Genomic DNA, 22,470 nt, shown 5'->3' with positions numbered 1-22,470 from the left:
GCGCTGCAGCAAAGAGTGTTGAAGTGGTCTCATATGAGCCCTGGCCCAGGGCACAACTTCCATCGTGGCTGTCATAGAGCCCAACAGCTGCACATAGTCCCAAGCCCGAAGGGGAGAGGCTACTAGGAACTGGTCCCCCTGAGCCTGAAGTTTGACAATCCGATTGTCTGGCAGGAACACTGCCCACTTGGGTGTCGAATCGAACTCCCAGGTACTCCAGGGACTGAGTCGGGCGCAGCTGGCTCTTCTCCCAGTTGATGATCCATCCCAGGGAGCTCAAAAGAGCAACTACCCGGTCCACAGCTTTGCCGCACTCTGCATAAGAGGGGGCTCGGATCAACCAGTCGTCCAGATAAGGATGGACTTGTACCCCTTCCTTTCGTAGGAAGGCCGCGATGACCACCATTACTTTGGAAAAGGTCCGCGGAGCAGTAGCCAACCCGAAAGGGAGGGCTCTGAACTGGAAGTGTCGTCCCAGGACTGCAAAACGCAGAAAGCGTTGATGAGGAGGCCAGATGGGAATATGCAGGTACGCTTCCTTGATGTCCAAGGATGCCAGGAACTCTCCTGCCTTCACTGCCGCTATAACAGAGCGGAGAGTCTCCATGCGAAAGTGCCGCACTTTCAAGGCCCGATTGACCCCTTTGAGGTCGAGGATAGGCCGGACAGAACCTCCTTTCTTTGGTACCACAAAGTAAATGGAGTAACGTCCCTTGCCAAGCTGACTTTCTGGCACCGGAACGACCGCGCCCAGGCAGATCAGATTGTCCAAGGTCTGCTGCACTGCCACAGCTTTGACCGGAGACTTGCAGGGAGAGAGTACAAACCCGTCTTTTAAGGGTCGGCAGAACTCTAGTTTGTAGCCGTCTCTGATGACTTCCAGCACCCACGCGTCTGAAGTTATTGTGGTCCACTCGCCCAGAAACGAGGACAGCAGTCCTCCAATCTGCACTGGGGCGTGGACCAAGACCCCGTCATTGGGTACGAGACCCTGGGGGAGGACCGGAGGGAGCACCTCCGGGACGGCGGTCTCTGCGAAAGGAATGCTGCTTGGGGGAGAAATTCCTCTTGAAGGAAGAGGGGGCAGCGGAACCCGACTTGCCCGGGCGGTACCGACGGGCTTCCTGCAACCGTCCTCTGGAGGTACCGGGACGAGTACTAGCCCGAGCCCTGACCTCTGGTAATTTCTTGCCCTTAGACGTGCCGAGATCGGTCACGATTTTGTCCAGCTCGACCCCAAAGAGCAGCTTGCCTTTAAAAGGCAACCTAGCCAGGCGGGATTTAGAGGCGTGGTCAGCAGACCAATGTTTCAGCCAAAGCCACCGCCGCGCAGAGATTGTCTGAGCCATGCCTTTCGCTGAAGCCCTCAAGACATCATACAGCAAGTCTGCCAAATAGGCTAAGCCCGATTCCAGGGCCGGCCAATCAGCCCTCAAGGAATGATCCGAGGGGGAAGCCCGCTGCACCATAGTCAGGCACGCCCTGGCCACATAGGAGCCGCAAACTGAGGCCTGCAAACTTAAAGCAGCCGCCTCAAAGGACGACCTTAAGGCCGCCTCCAATCTTCTGTCTTGGGCGTCCTTTAGGGCCGTGCCACCTTCCACCGGCAACGCCGTTTTCTTAGTCACCGCAGTGATTAAAGAATCCACGGTAGGCCACAGATAGGCCTCACGTTCACTCACAGCCAAAGGATAGAGGCGGGACATAGCCCTAGCCACTTTAAGGCTCGCTTCTGGGACATCCCATTGAGCCGAAATTAAGGTGTGCATGGCATCATGCACGTGGAAGGTTCTAGGCGGGCGCTTCGTCCCCAGCATAATGGCAGAGCCAACAGGGGCTGAGGGAGAGACGTCCTCCGGAGAGGAAATCTTCAAAGTGTCCATGGCCTGTAACAACAGGTTGGGCAAATCCTCTGGGCTAAAAAGCCGCGCTGCAGAGGGGTCATCCGCTCCATCCGAGCGGGGATCCGTCTCCTCCAAGGAATCCGCAAAGGACCATTGGGAGACCTCAGACACGCTGCCCTCATCTACATCGGAGGAGACAAATTCCTCCAAGGCCTGGGAATCAACCGAGGGCGTTTACCTCTGGGAACCTCAACCTCTTTACCAGACGAGGGAGCAGGGGCAGCGTTGTGCATGAGGAAGGCCTGATGCAGCAGCAAAACAAACTCGGGGGAGAAACCCCCCAGACTGTGCACTTCCGCAGCCTGGGCAACAGCCCTAGACGCACCCTCAACCGGCGCTCGCAATAGCGGGGGAGAGACATGCTGCGCATCCAAAATGGCGTCCGGCGCGAAACTCCGCGAAGGAGCCGCGCGGGAAGAACGGCTCTTAACTTTAGCCGCTTCTGTGCCGTCGCCCAAATTAAGGGCGTTCATGGCATTAATGTCTCCAACCTCAAGGGCGGCCCAAGAAGAAGCCGTCCGAGCCGCGTGGCCGGCCAAGATGGCGGAGGCGAGGAGCGGGGGATGGGCGTTTATGGCGGGAAAAACCGCCACGCCGGAGGAAGGACCGGGACATTCATCGGTCACAAAACTGTCACCCAACAAGGGCGAATCAGGCTTTAAGACCCCCGCATCCCCTCTAGAAGCGCTCAAGCGACCCGGGGAGCGACCCTTTGCGCCCTCGCCCTCCGACGCCATATGCCACAAGGAGAAGAATCGGGGAACCCCCTGCCCGCTATAAAAAGGTAAAAATTACCTGCTGTCCGCTCCGAGTTGTAACGACCTGGTGTCCCAGTGAGTAGCTGCAATAGACGCTTAAATAAACGTCGAAATAAACGCCTTTAAGGACGTTCAAAATTTTTTTTTTTTTTTTTAACGGAGCCAGCGGGAGGGGGGAGAAAAGGAGGGACCTGGCACCACCAGGTTTGCACTTGCTCAAAAGAGCCCTCAACCCCAGGCACTCAACAAAACCTAAAAAAAAATTAGGCTTGGAGGCCTAGCCAGAGCTGCTGCTGTGTGTGACCACCACCTGCTGAGATAGAGAACATACTGAGGAGTTTCCGGCAGCACATGACCACATATAGGGAGGCAAACGTTTGCTCTCTATCTCCACCTGCTGGTAGATGGACACAACCCACCAGTCTATGGATTGATCAGCTTGATGATATGGAAGCTGGCATTGACATGTTTTTGATGAGCACCAAGACCTCCTTTTACCGCAGCAGGTAAAAGGGAGATTTCTTTTTTAAAGAAATGGCCATGTGGCAAGTGAAGCACTTACCGCCACCCAATGAGGTGGATACTAGTCCCTAGGGGAAACCCCAGAGACTTGGTCCCAATATTATTGAAATGTTTTGAACCCTCATGGTCTAGGATGGATACCTGTTTCTATTTAAAAAAAAACAAAACTGTAGCTTAAAAGAATCTTGGAGAAATTAGAATTGGATGTTTCCAAGTATTTTATTTTTGTTACATTTGTACCCCGCGCTTTCCCACTCATGGCAGGCTCAATGCGGCAGGCAATGGAGGGTTAAGTGACTTGCCCAGAGTCACAAGGAGCTGCCTGTGCCAGGAATCGAACTCAGTTCCTCAGTTCCCCAGGACCAAAGTCCACCACCCTAACCACTAGGCCACTCCTAGTATCATAATGACTCTCCCCAAATCGCATACACAGAATTATTAGCAAAAAAGATTCTCTCACACAAGATAATATATGTTATGTTTATTTGGTTTTTTTTTTTTACAATATATAGCTTTGTTCAGTAATTTGATAGGATTCCACTGAAGTGTTCCCCCTTTATAGCTATCATTTCTTCAGTTGGTAATACTTATCCTCAGCATCACAGAGCTGAGGGACGGTATTGTTCAGAAGACCATACCCCATCGACCCAACATAAAAATACCTGGTCACTTGCGACACAATGTAACCAAAGACCGTAACGGACATTATCTGACTCTTCTTCCCCCTTTCCCTCTCTAACTTCCCCCCCCCCCCCCCCCCCCAACTGTACCTACCATACATGTACCTCATTCTACTACAATATCACTTTGTATTCATTCATACCATGTATTTGTTCAGACCGTAATCGGCTAACGCTGTTAACGGTTATATGTAAGCCACATTGAGCCTGCAAAAGGTGGGAAAATGTGGGATACAAATGTAACAAATAATAATAATAAAGATGCCAGACACCATTTTGCTCCTGAGTGAGCCGCTCCCAATGTGATTTACCCTGCACCACTGAAGCAATAGCAGAGAGACACAGCTGCTCATAAGTTTTGTCTTCATTGTCTGTACCACAGGGTGTCTGGCACTCACCACTGCTTCTTACTACAAGAACCTACCTACAACCGATCCTCACCAAGAATATATTTTTTTTAATAGATTGTGGCACCACAAGCCCTCAACTAAGGAGGAAGGGAGGCAGAATTTAAACCCCCAAGCCAGTAAACCACCTGTGCAAGGGAGAAGGAACTTGGTCTCTTTCAGCTGTACCCCTAGTTTCAAGGGCTGGGCCCCCAACTGCTTTGACAGCCTCCTGCTGCGTCCTCACACTACCAGGCATTCAGCTCTCCAACTAGGGCCGAGGAGTACTAACATGCAATTGCATGCATTACCCATCAACCATCTGCTGGAAAAGCGAAGATACTTACCTGTAGCAGGTATTCTCCAAGGACAGCAGGACGATTGTTCTCACATGTGGGTGACGTCCACGGCAGCCCCAGATCCGGAAAATGTTCCTAGCAACAACGCTTGCTGGAGCCTTTGAGCGCGCGTGTGCGCACCGCGCATGCGCTGCCATCTTCCTGCCCGTCGCGCGAGAGTCCCACTTCAGTCAACTTATAAAGCAAAACCAAAGAAAAGGAACAACTCCAAAGTTTCTCATACATCTGCACACAGCTATGGAACACACTACCAAAGGCCATAAAAATAACGCAAGACCTAACTATCTTCTGAAGGCTACTGAAAACAGATCTGTGCAAGAAAGCATACCATAAACATCCATCTTAAATACTAAATAACAAGACTTTACATTACATAGACACAAATAGAATCTTACCACTTGACTGATTACCTCTCTCTTCCAAATATGCTATGCTACTTGTATGTTACCATGTATGTAGGTATACCATTATCTGTTCCACGTATGCATTACCAATTGTAATTCTGTTACCTGGAAATGGTAACCGCCATTACGGCAAATGTAAGCCACACTGAGCCTGCAAATTGGTAGGAAAATGTGGGATACAAACACTACAAATAATAATAAAAGGGGAGGCGGGCGGGTTTGTGAGAACAATCAGCCTGCTGTCCTCAGAGAATACCTGCTACAGGTAAGTATCTTCGCTTTCTCCGAGGACAAGCAGGCTGCTTGTTCTCACATGTGGGGTATCCCTAGCCCCCAGGCTCACTCAAAACAATAAACAGTGGTCAATTGGACATCACAACGGTGATGACATAACAGAGATTGACCTACGAAGAAACATCTAACAGAGTACAGCCTGGAACAGAACAAAACGGGGCCTGGGGGGGTGGAGTTGGATTCTAAACCCCAAACAGATTCCGCAGCACTGACTGCCCAAACCGACTGTCGCGTTGGGTATCCTGCTGAAGGCAGTAGTGAGATGTGAATGTGTGGACTGAGGACCACTTCGCAGCCTTGCAAACCTCTTCAATAGTGGCTGACTTCAAGTGGGCCACAGACGCTGCCATGGCTCTAACACTATGAGCCGTGACATGACCCTCAAGAGTTAGCCCAGCCTGGGCGTAAGTGAAGGAAATGCAATCTGCTAGCCAATTGGAAATGGTGCGTTTCCCGACAGCAACTCCCCTTCTGTTGGGATCGAAAGAAACAAACATTTGGGCGGACTGTCTGAAGGGGCTTGTCCGCTCTACATAGAAGGCCAATGCTCTCTTGCAGTCCAGTGTATGCAACTGACGTTCAGCAGGGCGGGTATGAGGATGGGGAAAAAATGTTGGCAAGACAATTCACTGCTTCAGATGGAACTCAGACACCACCTTTGGCAAGAACTTAGGGTGAGTGCGGAGGACTACTCTGTTATGATGAAATTTAGTATAGGGAGCATGGGCTACCAAGGCTTGGAGCTCACTGACTCTACGAGCTGAAGTAACTGCCACCAAGAAAATGACCTTCCAGGTCAAATACTTCAGATGGCAGGAATTCAGTGGCTCAAAAGGAGGTTTCATCAACTGGGTGAGAACGTTGAGGCTTGCAGGGGGCTTTGACAAAAGCAAATCTCTCATGAATCGAACAACTAAAGGCTGTCCAGAGATAGGCTTACCCTTCACATGATAATGATAAGCACTAATAGCACTAAGATGAACTCTTACAGAGTTAGTCTTAAGACCAGACTCTGACAAGTGCAGAAGGTATTCAAGCAGGGTCTGTGTAGGACAAGAACGAAGATCTTGGGCCTTGCTATCACACCAGACGGCAAACCTCCTCCATTTAAAAGAGTAACACCTCTTTGTGGAATCTTTCCTGGAAGCAAGCAAGACTCAGGAGACACCCTCAGAAAGAGAAGCGAAATCTACGCTCTCAACATCCAGGCCGTGAGAGCCAGAGACCAGAGGTTGGGATGCAGAAGCGCCCCCTCGTTCTGAGTGATGAGGGTTGGAAAACACTCCAATCTCCACGGTTCATCGGAGGATAACTCCAGAAGAAGAGGGAACCAAATCTGACGCGGCCAAAAAGGAGCAATCAGAATCATGGTTCCGCGATCTTGCTTGAGTTTCAGCAAAGTCTTCCCCACCAGAGGTATGGGAGGATAAGCATATAGAAGGCCCCTCCCCCAATGAAGGAGAAAGGCATCTGACGCTAGTCTGTCGTGGGCCTGAAGCCTGGAACAGAACTGAGGGACCTTGTGATTGAACCGAGTGGCAAAAAGATCTACCGAGGGGGTGCCCCACTCCTGGAAGATCTTGTGAACCACGCCCGAGTTGAGCGACCACTCATGAGGTTGCATTATCCTGCTCAACCTGTTGGCCAGACTATTGTTTACGCCTGCCAGATACGTGGCTTGGAGAAACATGCCGTGACGGCGAGCCCAAAGCCACATCTGGACGGCTTTCTCGACAGGGGGCAAGATCCGGTGCCCCCCTGCTTGTTGACATAGTACATGGCAACCTGACTGTCTGTCTGAATTTGAATAATTTGATAGGACAGCCGATCTCTGAAAGCCTTTAGAGCATTCCAGATCGCTCGCAACTCCAGGAGATTGATCTGAAAACCTGTTTCCTGTAGGGAAGCCCATTCACATGGGCTCTCCACCCCAGGAGAGATGCATCCGTTGTCAGCACTTTTTGTGGCTGAGGAATTGGTCAAATTGGATCGAATTGTCCACCATAGCAGGGAATTGTGAAAAACGGTGGACAACTGGATTGCATCCTCTAGATCCCCTGCAGCTTGATACCACTGGGAAGCTAGGGTCCACTGAGCTGATCTCATAAAGACGGGCCATGGGAGTCACATGAACTGTGGAGACCATGTGGCCTAGAACTCTCAACATCTGCTGCGCTGTGATCTGCTGAAATCTAGACTGAAAGCCCACCTCTTTAACATTGCTTTTGACTCGTAACCACTTGTAACCACTCGCCTCCACCTACCCTCCTCTCTTCCTTCCCGATCACATTAATTGATTTGATTTGCTTACTTTATTTATTTTTTGTCTATTAGATTGTAAGCTCTTTGAGCAGGGACTGTCTTTCTTCTATGTTTGTGCAGCGCTGCGTATGCCTTGTAGCACTATAGAAATGCTAAATAGTAGTAGTAGTAGTAGTAGTAGACGCTCTGGCCAAGGAAACCAGCGACAGAAAATTGTCTGCCCTCACTTCGGGGAGGTAAGCATGAGCCGTCTGCGAGTCCAGCAGGGCTCCTATGAATTATAGTCTCTGAACTGGAAGAAGGTGGGACTTTGGGTAATTTATGACAAACCCCAGTAGCTCAAGGAGTTGAATAGTCATCTGCATGGACTGTAGAGCTCCTGCCTCCGAGGTGCTCTTCACCAGTCAATCGTCAAGTTAAGGGAACACATGCACTCCCAGCCTGCGTAGCGACGCTGCAACAACCACCAGGCATTTGGTGAACAGCCGGGGCGCAGAGGCGAGCCCAAAGGGTAGCACACAATACTGAAAGTGCTGCGTTCCCAGCAGGGCCGGTCTTAGGCAGAGGCGACCAAGGCGGCCGCATAGGGCCCCGCACCTAAGGGGGCCCCGCGCGGCGTGCCTCAACTCTGCCTCGCTCGTGCCTCCGCTCCGACCTCCGTCTTAGTCGCCTGAGATGATCCCCATTCCTGCAGCTCAGCTGCTCCGCTCCCGCCACCACCGGCGCAGCGCCCACCCCCGGCTTGGGCCCGCTGAGCCCACCATCAGCTCCCGAGTCCCCGGACCCCGGCGACTAACTGAGCGATGCCAGCGAGCCAGCCCAGGCAGCGACAGCCCCGCCCCTGACAGCGATGTCAGACAGTTGCAGCGCAACGGCTCACCTCCAGACTCCAGCTTCCCGCTCAATGTCCTGCCTTCTGATGTATTTCCTGTTTCCGGACGCGAGGGCGGGAGTCACTGAGCGGGAAAAGCTGGAGCCTGGTCGGAGGTGGTGAGGAAGTGAGGTGAGCCATCGCTGCTGACGCCAACAGTTGTGCACTTATGCCAAATTGGAAATCGAAATCGGATTCCATGCAGGCAGGCAGATCAGGAGAAGTGTCTCTCTCATCCAACGACGCTTGCGGACGGTGCAAGGGTTGGAAATGTCTGCCTACCTGAGAGGAATTTGGCCCAACAACATTAGTTGCTGGAGAAGCTGAGCAAGTAAGATCTTCTGGCTTGGAAGAGGCTGTTTCTAACATACCTGGGTTATTTTCACATAAATCTGCAGATATTTCTCCTGATAAAAATTTGGATGGCAATAGCAGATTTAGCTAAAACACTGCTTCCAGTAATTAATGATATGACACCTCGAATTAATCAATTGGAAGCTAGACTGCAATCACAGGAAGAAAAGATTACTAAGCTAAAATCTGAGAATGGAAATCATGAAGTAGCAAAATCTGATATAAAGTAGGTACAATCAGTTCAAACTATTTTAGTAACTGATGTGGCTACTTGCCTCTCTGGTTTGATGGGTTACAGAGTAATAGGGGAATTTGGAAGTACTGGATCTTTTCTTAATATTTTTCCTTTATTCTCCTTTGTTATGAGAATTGGAACTACTAATTGTAGTGGACTTGAACTGAATAATTTCTGGGGAGGGGAGGTTTCATGATAGCATTGTGCTTATTATTTCAAATCAGTTTTTTTGTACCAGTTTAGCTTCATTTGTCTTTATTTGAAATTTCATAAATAAAAAAATTTTCTAAAAATTGAATAATCTTATCAATGGGGTGGAGCTAGGGTGGGGCCCCACCAAATTGGTCTGCATAGGGCCCCGCACATGCTAAGACCGGCCCTTGTTCCCAGACGGAATCGAAGATACTGCCTGTGAGCTGGCAGTATCGGGATGTGTGTATAAGCATCCTTTAAGTCCAGAGAGCATAGCCAGTCATTTTTCTGAAGCATGGGAAGAAGGGTGCCTAGGGAAAGCATTCTGAACTTTTCTCGGATCAGATATTTGTTCAGGGCCCTTAGGTCTAGGATGGGACGCATCCCCCTGTTTTCTTTTGCACAAGGAAGTACCTGGAATAGAATCCCAGCCCTTAGTTCCTCTGCAAGAACCTGCCTACCTGCCTGTGCTGGAAGCTGAAGGACTGAGCTCCCGGTGGGCAATCTGAAGGTTTTGAGATCAAATTGAGGGAGTAACCTAGCCGGACTATTTGGAGAACCCACCTTTGGTGAAAAAATGCTAACCTCCCCCAGACCGGCAGGTCGTCCGGCACGGACACTTTTATTGCGGCTATGCTGCAGGGGCCTGTCGAGGCAATGGCTCTCTCTAAACTGGGACTTAACCCGTTTATCTATGCAGATGATATCACTATCTGTATCCCTTTTGAGAAAGGCCTAACAAATTACCTGTAGGATTCGGCAAGGCTTTAAACACCATGCTCGACTGGGCCAATTCTTTTTGATTTAAACTCAATGCAGAGAAAACGCACTGTTTGATCCTCTCCTCTCCCTATAACAAACTCAGGCCCCCTACATTAATTACTTCTGAGCTCGTCCTGCCTATCTCGGCATCCCTAAAAATCTTGAGAGTCCTGGTTGACAGATCTTTGACATTGGAGCAGCATGTGAACTCTACAGTCAAGCAAATGTTCTACTCTCTTTGGAGGCTTCAGCGTATCAAGCCTTACTTCCCTCAAGACGTATTCCGCAATCTAGTCCAGTCCCTGGTAATTAGCCGTCTTGATTACTGCAACAGTATCTACGGGGGATGCACAAACATGCTCCTAAAAAAATTGCAAACTGCTCAGAATACAGCAGCTCAACTCATCTTCGGCAAGTCGAGATTTGAAAGCTCGAGATCACTAAGTGAGCGGCTGCATTGGCTTCCTGTGAAGGACCGCATCGCGTTCAAGATCTGCGCATTGGTGCACAAAATCATCTATGGAGAAGCCCCTTCCTATATGGGCACTCTCATTAACCTGCCGCCCAGGAATTCCCGAAGGTCGGACCGCTCGTACCTCAATCTCCACTACCCGGCTCCTTGTGGCCTCAAATATAAGACCATCTATGGTTCTTCTTTCCCTTATCTCAGCACTCCATTGTGGAACGGGCTGCCTCCAGAGGTCAAATTCACTCCAGATCACCCGACCTTTAAGAAGCAACTCAAGACCTTCCTTTTTGGCAGAGCATATGCTGCAAGCCCTTCTGGTGCCACGCTCTTTCAACCCACAGCTTTCTCTGAGCTAATTTATCACCTCCCCTCTCTTCCTTTTCCTCCTCAGTTATTTCTTTCTCCCTTTTGTGACCTTGTATTTTGTACTATTGTTTGCTAATTAACTATTGTACGCCGCATTGAGCCTGCCCTTGGGCGGGAATACTGTGGGATATAAATGTCATAAATAAATAAATATAGGGAGCATTCCTCCTTCCCCCGTAGAAATGTTTACCTGATGAGGTAGATGCCGAAGGCACCCGGTGGGAGAGTTTGTCGAGTGCAGTTTCCCGCTGGTGGAGCTGCTCTTCCACCTGCTCGACTTTCTCGCCGAAAATATTATCCCCCCCCCGGCAAGGAACATCCGCAAGCCACTGCTGGACTTGATTGTCCAGGTCAGAGGCACACAGCCATGAGAGTCTGCGCATCACTATACCCTGAGCAGCGGCCCTGGATGCCACATCAAAAGAGTCGTAAGCACCCCTGGACAGGAATTTATGATACGCCTTAGGCTGCCTGACCACCTCCTGAAAAGGCTTGGCCTGCTCTGAAGGGAGCTGATTGACCAAGTCCGCCAGTTGCTTCACATTATTCCGCAAGTGGATACTAATGTAGAGCTGGTACGACTGAATCTTGGACACGAGCATAGAGGAGTGATAGGCCTTCCTCCCAAAAGAATCCAGAGTTCGAGATTCCCACCCCGGGGGCGCCGAGGCATAGTCTCTAGAACTCTTGGCTCTCTTGAGAGCGGAATCCACAACTGCAAAGTCGTGAGGTAACTGAGACTTCATCAACTCAGGTTCTTCATGGATCCGATACTGGGACTCCGCTTTCTTAGGGATGGTGGGATTAGATAATGGTTTCATCCAGTTCCTGAACAATGTCTGCTTGAGGACATTATGCAGAGGAACAGTGGAGGACTCCTTAGGTGGCGAAGGATAGTCCAGGACCTCGAACATCTGGGCCCTGGGCTCATCCTCAGATACCACAGGGAAGGGAATGGCCGTAGACATTTCCCGCACAAAGGAAGAGAAAGACAGACTCTCTGGCACCCTCATGATCAAAAGCCCCGCGCTGTTCCAAACAGCGCTCTAAAATAGTGCTGGAACAGCGCGGGGCTTTACCGTACTGATGATCAGAGATAATGCATGCAAATTTAAGCAGCGCAATTAACTATGCTCATGGGGTAGAAGTGCGGGCGAATTGTGCTAAGCGCATCCTCCCGCACTTGACAGGTCTGGGCTGTCAAAATCCCAAACCTGTCAAACACAGGGGCTGGAGGTCCATGGGACAACCAGGCCCTGACTACCCCTGCCCCGAGCAACTCCCCTATATGGTGTGTAGCCCCACCCAGTGCATCCCAGGATGCACTGGGCAGGGCACCGCCATTTTGCGGCACTGAAGGAAGAGGAGGGAGGCAGGCTGCGTCCCTCCTCAAACTAAGGTAGGGGGGCCGGGAGGGGGTTTGGGGTTATTTTTACCAGGGATTCGGCGGCAGACCACTCTGGGAGTTGGGGTGGGCTGGAGGTCCACCCACCCCTGTCACTCGCTGGGAGGGAAGGAGTTGACCGGTGGCCACTGGACCACCAGGGAGTCTTTATCTGGGGGTTTGGGGAGGCTGGAGACCCACCGTATCTCCAGCCCTCCCTGAACCTGGGGGGGGGGGAAATCGGAGGACCGCCGGACCTCCAGTCCCCTGTCGCTGGGGGGGGGCTGCTTTGCGTCGTTGGGGAACGGGGGCCTGCCAGCATGCAAATGCATGCTGGACAGGGCTCACCATTCCTCCCCAATGATCTGCAAACCCTAATGCCAGCTCGGAGCTGGCGTAAGGTTTGTCGCGGCCAGCGACCCAATCATTGGCGCGCTGGTCGCTGATCATTGGGGATGAATGCGTTAAGCCCCGTTTAGCATGCATTTGCATGCTGCTTGCGGTAAGAGCCCTCGAGCACATTGTTTCACGCGCTCGAGGGCTCTGATCATGGGGCGATAGCAAACGCTGGCGCTAGTATGGTGCTAACAGCCTCTAGCGCCGGCGTTTGCTTTAGATCATCTGCCCCTGGGGGAGAAATCTTTCTCTCTGGCGGAGTAGGGTCAGAGGGAAGACCACAAGACTCCTCAGAAGAGAAATATCTTAGGTCCTCCTCTGCTTCCCACGAGGCCTGTCCCTCGGTATCGGACATGAGCTCTCTAATTGCAGTCCGAAGTCGGGCCCGTCTCGACGCCAAGGAACCATATCCTCGATGGCGATGTCGACAAGTCGACTCCCGTACCGGCGGCGATGAAGCTCCCTCCATTGACAGGGAGTCAACTTGGGTGGCAGCCGAGGCTGCCGCCGCAAGCGGCACAGATGTCTGAGACCTCACCATAGGCGGGGAGCCAGCCGCCGCATCTATCAACGGTACCGTGGGCGCAAGCACCCCCGGTACCGGAACAGACAGTCGTAGCAGCCCTTCCAGAATCCCTGGAAGAATGGCTCGGAGGCGCTCGTCAAGAGTGTCTGTCGAGAAAGGCTGTGGGATCGGTGCAGGAGTCGAAGGCAGAATCTGCAGAGGATGAGGAGGCGGTACCGGGCTGTCCAGAGACCAGCGCATCGACACCTCTTGAATGGAGGGTGAGCGGTCCTCCCGGTGTCGACGCTTCACGGGTGCCAAATCCCTCGATGCCCCGGAGCTCTCGGTACCGTGACAAGAAGGCAGGTGGAGACCCCACTCGATGGCTCACTGCTGCCAGCAAGTGATGGTCTCTGGACAGCCATTACCTGCGCTCCTGACATCGATGCACTCTCCGGTGCCAACATAGACACCGCCGACCTCAGTACCGCTGTCAACATCGACGCCGAAGAACCGGGCAAAGCTCCAAACAGAAGTTCCCGCTGAGCTTGTCTCGACGCCTGTGTCCGCTTTTTAAGGCTAAGACACAACTTACACACGTCGGGCCGATGCTCGGCCCCAAGGCACTGAATACACCATGCGTGTGGGTCGGTGCCTGAGACTGCCCGGTTGCATCGAGTGCACTTCTTAAAGCCACTGGCGATCCTCGATGTCATCGTCGGAAAAATAGCGGCGGCGAAATCAAAACTCGCGATGGTGCCAAAAGGAGGGCACAAAAAGGGGGAAACCCCGTACGGGTGGCCAAAAAGGCCGCACACACAAACGAAAGGAAACTTATAGGGACAAACTAAGAAATAAAGGAAAGGAATTTGTTTTTTTCTTTTTAAACGAGGAACAGCTCAAACGCGAGCCGACACAAAGCATCTCGAAAAATCCCGCCAAAGTGAAGGCTCTTCTTCTCTGGGGCAACAGAGCAACCGGAAAACAGCCGCTCTGACCACGGAAAAAAGAAGACTGAAGCGGGACTCTCGCGCAACGGGCAGGAAGATGTGCGCGCACCTGCGTGCTCGAAGGCTCCAGCAAGCTTTGTTGCTAGGAAGATTTTCTGGATCTGGGGCTGCCTGAGAACAAGCAGCCTGTTTGTCCTCGGAGAACAGAGAATATGGGAGAGTGGCAAGCTGCATGAGGCCCTATATAGAACAGAGCCCATAAGTGTTTGTTTTTTGTTTCCATTTGCTGGTGGGGGAAGCATAAACCATATGTCTGGCTTGGTCTGGTGGATATTAAGGAATAAGCCTTCTGCATATATAGTTTATTCCCAAATAATGGAACACACCCATCTATTTCCAAATCACTTCAAAATTTCTGGAAACTTCTCACAGAGTCCATGTACCTGTATAAGAGTCTGATGATGGCTAGTTTTTTTATTTGTTTTTTTTTAAAGGATAACTATAAATGTTATACAGTTGGTATCAGACCCTAAGGGGTTAAAAAGGACAGAAGTACCCAAAGCTGGAGTAAGTGCAGAGAAGTGTGAACATTTGTGCATGTTATGGACATGTCCTATGATTCAGGTGTTTTGGACTAGTGAAGTCGTTACTAGAGAAAGCAATACAGGAGGATATGGGGACTATTTTACTATGCTGGAAAAAGATGGGGGTGGCAGACTATGCTGGTGATGAGGATAACAGTGGATGCAGAGTGGAGATTACAAGCCCTACCCCATGAAGGCAAAAATGTATACTCGCTTGCATCAACTGTTCTGGTTATCCAAGCTGATGGCTCTGTAAAATGCAGGTATACGAGAATTTGACATGGTGTGGGGACCCTATGTCCAGTGTACCAGATCCTGCGAGTGGGCATCCTGGAATTTTTGTCAGTTATTTGTTGCCATATATTCCAGCTAGGTCTCTCCAGACCGCTCAACAGCATTTGCTGGTAGTGCCATCCTTTTGCCAAGTCTCCCAAGTGACTCACAGAAACTCATTTAATGGGACAGGTACTGAGTTCTGGAATCAGCTTCCAGTATTTTTAAATGCTGAATCTTCTTTGCCTTCTTTTTAAGAACTTGCTGAAAACACATTTTTTAAGGGAAGCATTTAATACTAATCTTTAATCTGCATTCTTCATGTGTCTAGCTGGGTCGGCTGGCACGGTCCAATGGGCCAGGGCCTGGAGGCACAATAAGCAGGCAATCCTTTCTTCTTTTCTTCTCTGCCCTATCATAATGTTGGTGTTCCTTTCAAATGTTGTGTTTTATGAGGTTTATTTATTGTACTCTGCCTTGATGGATGTCTGTTCTTTGGGCAGTTAATCAAATTTAATAAACCTGAACCTGGAGGGGAAAGGTGAGAGCCCATCAAAGAAGAAAGTTTGGGCCCAAAAGGGTTGTGATCTTGGAAGAAGCCCTTGTCTGTTCGGAAACAGCAGAAATGGAACGTCTTCTTGGTTTGAAATTTGTTACAGCTGGTGCATTGAAGAGCCAGCTGTATACCAGTATGTTTGGTACACAGCCCCCACCTCCAATCAAACTTCCACCTATACATCCTACCCACACCCACTCCCAATGGGGATAATTTTATTAGCAGGTTGCTTAGTGTAAAGGCCAAGCAGGACCTGTTTCACATCTATTTTATAAAGGCACATAGCCATCTATATGTATTTATAAAGTACCAGGGGTAAACAGGCAGACATGTACACTAACACAGAAGCAAGCATAAATGCACGTGTACAATCTGTGTAACTGTTCTTAAAAAAACAACATGCATACTTTGCAACTAACTTCATTCCACCTAAACTCTGCCCCAGAATATACCTATATCTGTGCCACATTAAAGTATATGCTGCTTTGTCACCGAGCATACTTTTATGCAAGTAAAGAGAAATTAGGTCTTACATGCTTATTTGCTTTCCTTTAATCCCTCCAGACCAGACAAAAAAAAAAAAAAAAAAAGGAACCACCACAATGATCAGTCTGGGTTGACCTGGAGGGACAATAAGGAACACCAGTGATAATAAAAAGTAGTAAAATGATCCCAAAAAGTTTAATTTGCAGCTCATATCTCACAAAGAAACAAGCATACATTTTCCAACTTCATGCTCGTTTCTTTGTGAGATATGAGCAGCAAATTAAACTTTTCCAACTTCTTTAGTTTTAAAATTACTTATTCAATTCTAACTTTAAGACTCAATTGGAAGCCTCACCATCTGGCGTTTCACCTTCCGTGTCACTGAAGTCATAGGGGTCGTAAGATTCCCCATCCTTTGCCTCAGTTGCCCGTCCTTTCTTATCCTTCGAACGCAGCTTCCTCCTGTTGGGGGGGAGGGAGGGTTCCAATACAGCACATCAAAACCTAACCACTTCCAATTCACTGGAAATCTAAAATTAAGCCTAAATTTTGCTACCACTGCCATACTACAGGTGAAGCAAGCAGCTATCTGCTGCTCTGATTCCAACAACTTTTCATTCTCTCCTGAAGAGCTGTTGATTTCTTTCAGCAAAACACCTCACTAGTGGTAAGTCTTCCTTTAGAACTTCCTTCCCAAAAATAGGTACTAAATTATTATGCATGCTCCCCTCTTCATATTTTCACTAGAACCACAAACAGGAAATTTTCAGGAGTGTATAACCTGTCACCACTGCTATAAGCAAAATTGGCCACTGTGCCCACCTTCACAGTTTTATCTCCTCAGGCACAGAGCATAAGAAACTGCTTGCCAAACCACCACCGTTTTATGTCTATCTGGAGCAACATCACCAGATGATTAAGCGTCATGCACAGTACACTCAAAGCTTTAAAATAATGTAGGACAAGCTGTCAAATGGCTGTAAAACAGAGTGCTGTCTTTTCCCCATCAATTTCCAAATGTTCAATAGAATGAAATTATGAAGCAGATAAATCTTCAAGTTCTGGGGCATAACAGAGGGCAAGCACAAATGTTTTGTTAAGACCAATATAGGTATCTTAAAATACTAACCATGCTCAATGTGTTCAACTATTCATGTTACATTTCACATTAACATCCCAACTTACTTCTTCCTTTCAGACTCTCCATCCCCCTGGGTCTCCATTTCGCCTTCTGTGTCTGTGTCCCCATCCTCCTGTCTGCGTCGTTTCTTTTCCTTCTCCAGCACCTTCAGAACCAAAGGATAGTACAAGCTTGGTCACAAGCACAAAAAATTAGCTGTATGAAAACCCAAATTCCCATCGCTCCGACCACAGAAGCTCTCCCCACTGCCAAACCCAGCATCATTTTGCATCTCACCATCCATCTCTCTCTGTGAGGTAACTAAATTTGCTGACAACACAAAGTTATTCAAAGTTGTTAAAGCGCAAGAGGACTGAGAAAAATTACAAGAGAACCTTACGAGACTGGGTATCCAAATGGTAGATGACGTTTAATGTAAAAGTGCAAAGTGATGCATGTGGAAAAGAGGAACGCGAACTATAGCGATGTAATGCAAGGTTCCACATTAGGAGTCACCGATCAGAAAAGGGATCTAGGTGGCATCACTGATGATATGTTGAAACCCTCTGCTCAGTGTGCAGCGGCCGCTAAGAAAACTAATAGAATGTTAGGTATTATTAGGAAAAGAAAACAAAAGTGAGGACGTTATAATGCCTCTGTATTAGTCCATGGTGCGACCGCACCTCAAATATTGTGTTCAATTCTGGTCACCACATCTCAAAAAAGATACAGTGGAATTAGAAAAGGTACAGAGAAGGGCAACGAAAATGATGGTAAAATTATGTCTGGTAGACGGACTTAACCCACCAGTTCCTGGATTCATCTGCTGCAGGTGACAAGGAAAAAGGGGATGGGATGACTTCCCCATGAGAAAAGACAGCTGAGTGGGACATATGATAGAGGTCTATAAAATGAGTGGAGTGGAACGGGTAGACGTGAATCACTTGTTTACTCTTTCCAAAAATACTAGTATTAGGGGGCACGCAATGAAGCTACGAAGTAGTAAATTTAAAATGAATTGGAGAAAATATTTCTTCACTCAATGTGCAATTAAACTCTGGAATTTGTTGCCAGAGAATGTAGTAAAAGCAGTTAGCTTAGCGGGGTTTAAGAAAGGTTTGGCTAGCTTCCTAAAAGAAAAGTCCATAAACCGTTATTAAAATGGACTTGTGAAAATACACTACTTATTTCTGGGATAAGCAGCATAAAAAGTATTGTACTGTTCTGAGATCTTGCCAGGTACTTGTAACCTGGATTGGCCACTGTTGGAAACAGGATGTTGGCTTGATGGACCTTCTGTCTTTCCCAGTATGGCAATACTTATATTCACCCCTCAACACACCTTTTCCTCTTGATATTTATGTTTATTCACATGTAATATACCATCTTCTTTACAAGGGAAATCAAAGTGGCATTTGGAAAATGCAAATGAAAGGAGAGGTGTACTTCATGAGACTATCACTGAAATGTTTTTAAGACTCACTTTACATTCTTGTACTGTCATCTTTTGCTTATACATTTCCGATCAGAGGAAGAAATTCTAAGCCTCCAAAAGCTACTCAAAAATGTACTATTAAAAATATATATATATATAAATATATATATATATATATATCAGTCTTACATTCTTTTCTAATTTTTTTTATTACTCTTAAATGAACTAACACAGCAAACACACTACTACATCTCAACATGAGACCTCACATGCTTTTTCAGTTTCACTATCATCAGAGTGCCCCCCCCCCCCCCCCATTTTTATACCCTTCTACCTATAACCCAGTTATTGCCGAAGGAGTTCTGCAATTCTCCAGACAAGCAGGGAAAATGCAGGCACCCTTGATGTTGATGTCATCCAACAAATTTACTATGCTGGCGCTCTCCTCCAGCTCAAGAGAAACCTTTTGTTTCTCATGAGCATGTGTGGGCTTTTCCTGTGCTTGTGTAGATCCTTCCTCCCCGCAGTCTAATTTTGTCTGCATTTACCAACGGTCAGTTCTCCTTCTCCTCAGTGTTAAAAGAAATTAGTGCAAGGCCAGAAAAGACATTAAGTACATAACAATAGCCATATTGGGTCATACCAATGGTCCATCTAGCCCAGTCTCCTGCTTCCAATAGTGGCCAATCCAGGTCACAAATATCTGGCAGAAACCCACATAGTAGCAACATTCCATGCTACCAATCCCAGGACAAGCAGTGGCTTCCCCTATGTCCATCTCAATAACAGACTATGGACTTTTCCTCCAGGAAACTGTCCAAACCCGGATGCGCTAACCGCTGTTACCACATCCTTCGGCAACAAGTTCCAGAGCTTTAACTATTCTTTCAGTGAAAAAAAATATTTCCTATTTGTTTTAAAAGTATTTCCATGTAATTTCATTGAGTGTCCCCTAGTCTTTGTACTTTATGAAAGAGTGAAAAATCGATTCATTTCTACTCATTCTACACCACTCAGGATTTTATAGACCTCAATTATATCCCCCCCTCAGTCGTCTCTTTTCCAAGATGAAGAGCCCTAACTTCTTTAGCCTTTCCTCATATGAGAGGAGTTCCATCCCCTTTATCATTTTGGTTGCTCTTCTTTGAACCTTTTCTAATTCCGCTATAACATTTTTGAGATACGGTAACCAGAACTGAACGCAATACTCAACGTGAGATTGCACCACGTAGCGATACAGAGGCATTATAATACGATCTTATTTACCATCCCTTTCCTAATAATTCCTAGCATCCTGTTTGTTTAGCTCACTGCCACACACTGGGCAGAAGATTTCAGCCCATTGTCTACAATGAAATCTAGATCTTTTTCTTGGGTGCGATTCCCAAGCTGGACCCTAGATTAGGTAACTGTAATTTGGATTGTTCTTCCCAATTGTCCACATTAAATTTCATCTGCCATTTGGATGCCCAATCTTACAATTTCCATCAGGAGTCAACATGGAGATTAATTCCGGACTCCTGATGCAGGCTATAAAGCCAAAACACAGCCCGTGTTGAGTCCTTCATAAAAACTAAACATTCATTTTTACAAAGGAATTTTTAAGTATTTTGTTTGTCCGCTATATCCTCTTACTATGTTGTTGTTATGGTTGTCTCCATTGTTTGGTGTTGCTTGCATTCTTTGTGGAGATTTGTTCTTTTTCCTTATTTGTGGACTATCAAGTGTGACTTCATTCCCTTGTCTACAGAGAACCCATTACAGGTAAGCAACCTCACTTTCCCTCTAGAACCCAACTGCCTGCACCCTGAGCCTGCTCCATCGATGCTGCTGTTCAGCAATAACTAAGACTTCCTCCCCAACCTGCAGCATCCACAATGATTCAGGAACAGAGCCCACTAACCGGTGCTCACCTTCTTGAAGTATGCATACTGCACCAGCTCAACAGCAGCCTCTGCATCCTGGAGGTCAATAGTTTTGCTCATTCGTGCTTTGGCATGAGCTGTGGACAGGCGAATCAATGTCTCCAAGCTCCGGGCAGTGACAGGAGCAGTCTGCAAACAAACAGTTATGGTAGTAAGCAGAGGACTCTCAATCCAACTATTGTCCTCCCCATTCCCCTCCTCTAAACCATAGCAAATGAACAAGACATTACCACACAAAATTATGTGTCTTACTAGCAGCAGCTGTGCAATAAAGTGTTCTCCATGGCTGACCAAAATTCCTTCACCACAGATTTGGAGAAATAAGAACTGCTCTAACTACCAAGTACTGCCTAACAGGTCGATATTTTGCTGGTTGCAGACATGTGCCCTGTGTGAAGGCCACACAGTGAGACAGTAACATGAAGGTAGGGGTCACTCAAAACCATACCAAACCCAAGTTCTTATGACAGGGAGAAAAATTAAGGGTATAAGTTTGTCTCGCACTGAGCAGATACTGATCTCTATAAGGTGTTCACTGATACAGAAGATTAAGCTAAGCCATATAGCAAGGATGACCACATAAATCCAAAACAGGGAAGGCTAAGCCACTCCTGATATTACATTTTGTGTAAGGAGTAGTCATCTAGTGTGCTAAAATTAGGAATGGCTCTGTCTGCCCTCGGTGGGCCTATATTGTCACCCTTGCTATAATGCAATGTTCAGACTCTTTCCAAGCAACATGTTATAAAAGAGCTTTAAGGCTTCAGAAAGGTCTCACTGTAGAAGATCCATGAGATAAACCTGCTCAGATAGCTTTGAAGCAACCTTCTCTCCAGGGCTGAAGATCTACTACATGGACAGGCAATATGTCTTATGTACTCTGAAGAAAGGGTGTCAAATATTTCTGGATCTTATAGAAGTTTGTGAAATGAACAATCCCCCCCCCCCCCCCCAAATAAATAAATAAAAGTTTGCTGGAAAGCTACCAACTGCCTTTCTCAACCAAGCTGGCACACTAGCATACTCACTCTGGCAACATCCGTGCTCATCTGGTCTTGGCTGCGCAGCCTAGAATACTCATCTGCAATGTAGTTGGCCGACTCTTGAGTCAAGGTGGGTTTGATGATCTTTGCCACATGGATGTACTTCCTCATGAACTCCACACTCACTATTTTCTCCCTGCAAAACAAGAGGAGGTCAGGGGTTAGCCCCTTCCAGCATTCAAAGGCCCCAGGCTGACATAGAACACTGGCAAAAATCTCTTACTGGGCATTTCTTCAAGTTCCATAAAACCACCATCAATTCTTATTCAAGACCTTGTCCTTTGTGTAAGGCAAATAAATGATCCAACCTGCGCTACTGGAAGCCTTTCACTCGTTACAGAAAGATGGAATGCCCAAGGATGGCTCTTTCATAGCACAGAACTTCAAAATGTGATCTCCTGACAGAGCAAGGCACCCTGTTGTCCTTTACCATACCTGCACGCAGACAGCGTGGCCATAAGATAGGGCATGGATGTATGTAAGTACTGAATGTGTAGGTCCTCTGCAGAGTGGGGGAGAGCAGACTCCAAACCACCAAATCTGAGCAAGAACCTGCCACTCTACATGAACAGCAGGATTGCTACAGCCACCCAAATGGCAATGTCACCACATTGATAAGAGCCACATGGGTCTGCTCTCCCAGAGCTCAAAAACCTCTAGAAAAAGCTTCTGAATTTGCGCAGATATTCCTGTGTTCCACTGACAACCTTCCTTTCAGTTTTCTACAGTTGCAGTCAGTCAGGTCACACTTCCCTTCTGGTTTTCCAGTGTATGTAACACAAAAACAAAAACCAAGTGACTTGGCAATGCTGCTGTTCACAATACTAAATAAGCCTGGGTTTAAGCAGTGTCCAAAATGTCAGTTACTGATGCAAATAACTGTGTATACAGTGTACTTACATGATGTACCCAATTGTTCTAAATGTGCCCACGTCTCCAAGGGCTTGCAAAAGCCACAGTACAAAATACCTGGATGGTGAAAGATCAACTTTTCA

At 47.9% G+C, this 22,470-nt stretch overlaps 1 protein-coding gene across 1 annotated transcript in view; it reads right to left on the bottom strand.

Annotated features, from left to right (window-relative positions):
• The window catches only part of MCM3 (minichromosome maintenance complex component 3), an 85,761-nt gene that overhangs the window by 19,485 nt on the left and 43,806 nt on the right, over positions 1-22,470 (bottom strand). Inside the window, exons 12-15 of the mRNA XM_030198734.1 lie at positions 21,461-21,611; positions 20,421-20,561; positions 17,138-17,238; positions 16,308-16,414 (exon numbers count right to left, since the gene is read on the bottom strand). Coding sequence (XP_030054594.1) covers positions 16,308-16,414; positions 17,138-17,238; positions 20,421-20,561; positions 21,461-21,611 — 500 coding nt within the window. The remainder of the gene's footprint in view (positions 1-16,307; positions 16,415-17,137; positions 17,239-20,420; positions 20,562-21,460; positions 21,612-22,470) is intronic.

The sequence above is a fragment of the Microcaecilia unicolor genome, chromosome 3, assembly GCF_901765095.1.
Source record: "Microcaecilia unicolor chromosome 3, aMicUni1.1, whole genome shotgun sequence".
In the NCBI taxonomy this organism is placed as follows: domain Eukaryota; kingdom Metazoa; phylum Chordata; class Amphibia; order Gymnophiona; family Siphonopidae; genus Microcaecilia; species Microcaecilia unicolor.
Note: the sequence above shows the minus strand (reverse complement) of the source record. Positions and strands in the feature narration are given on the sequence as shown.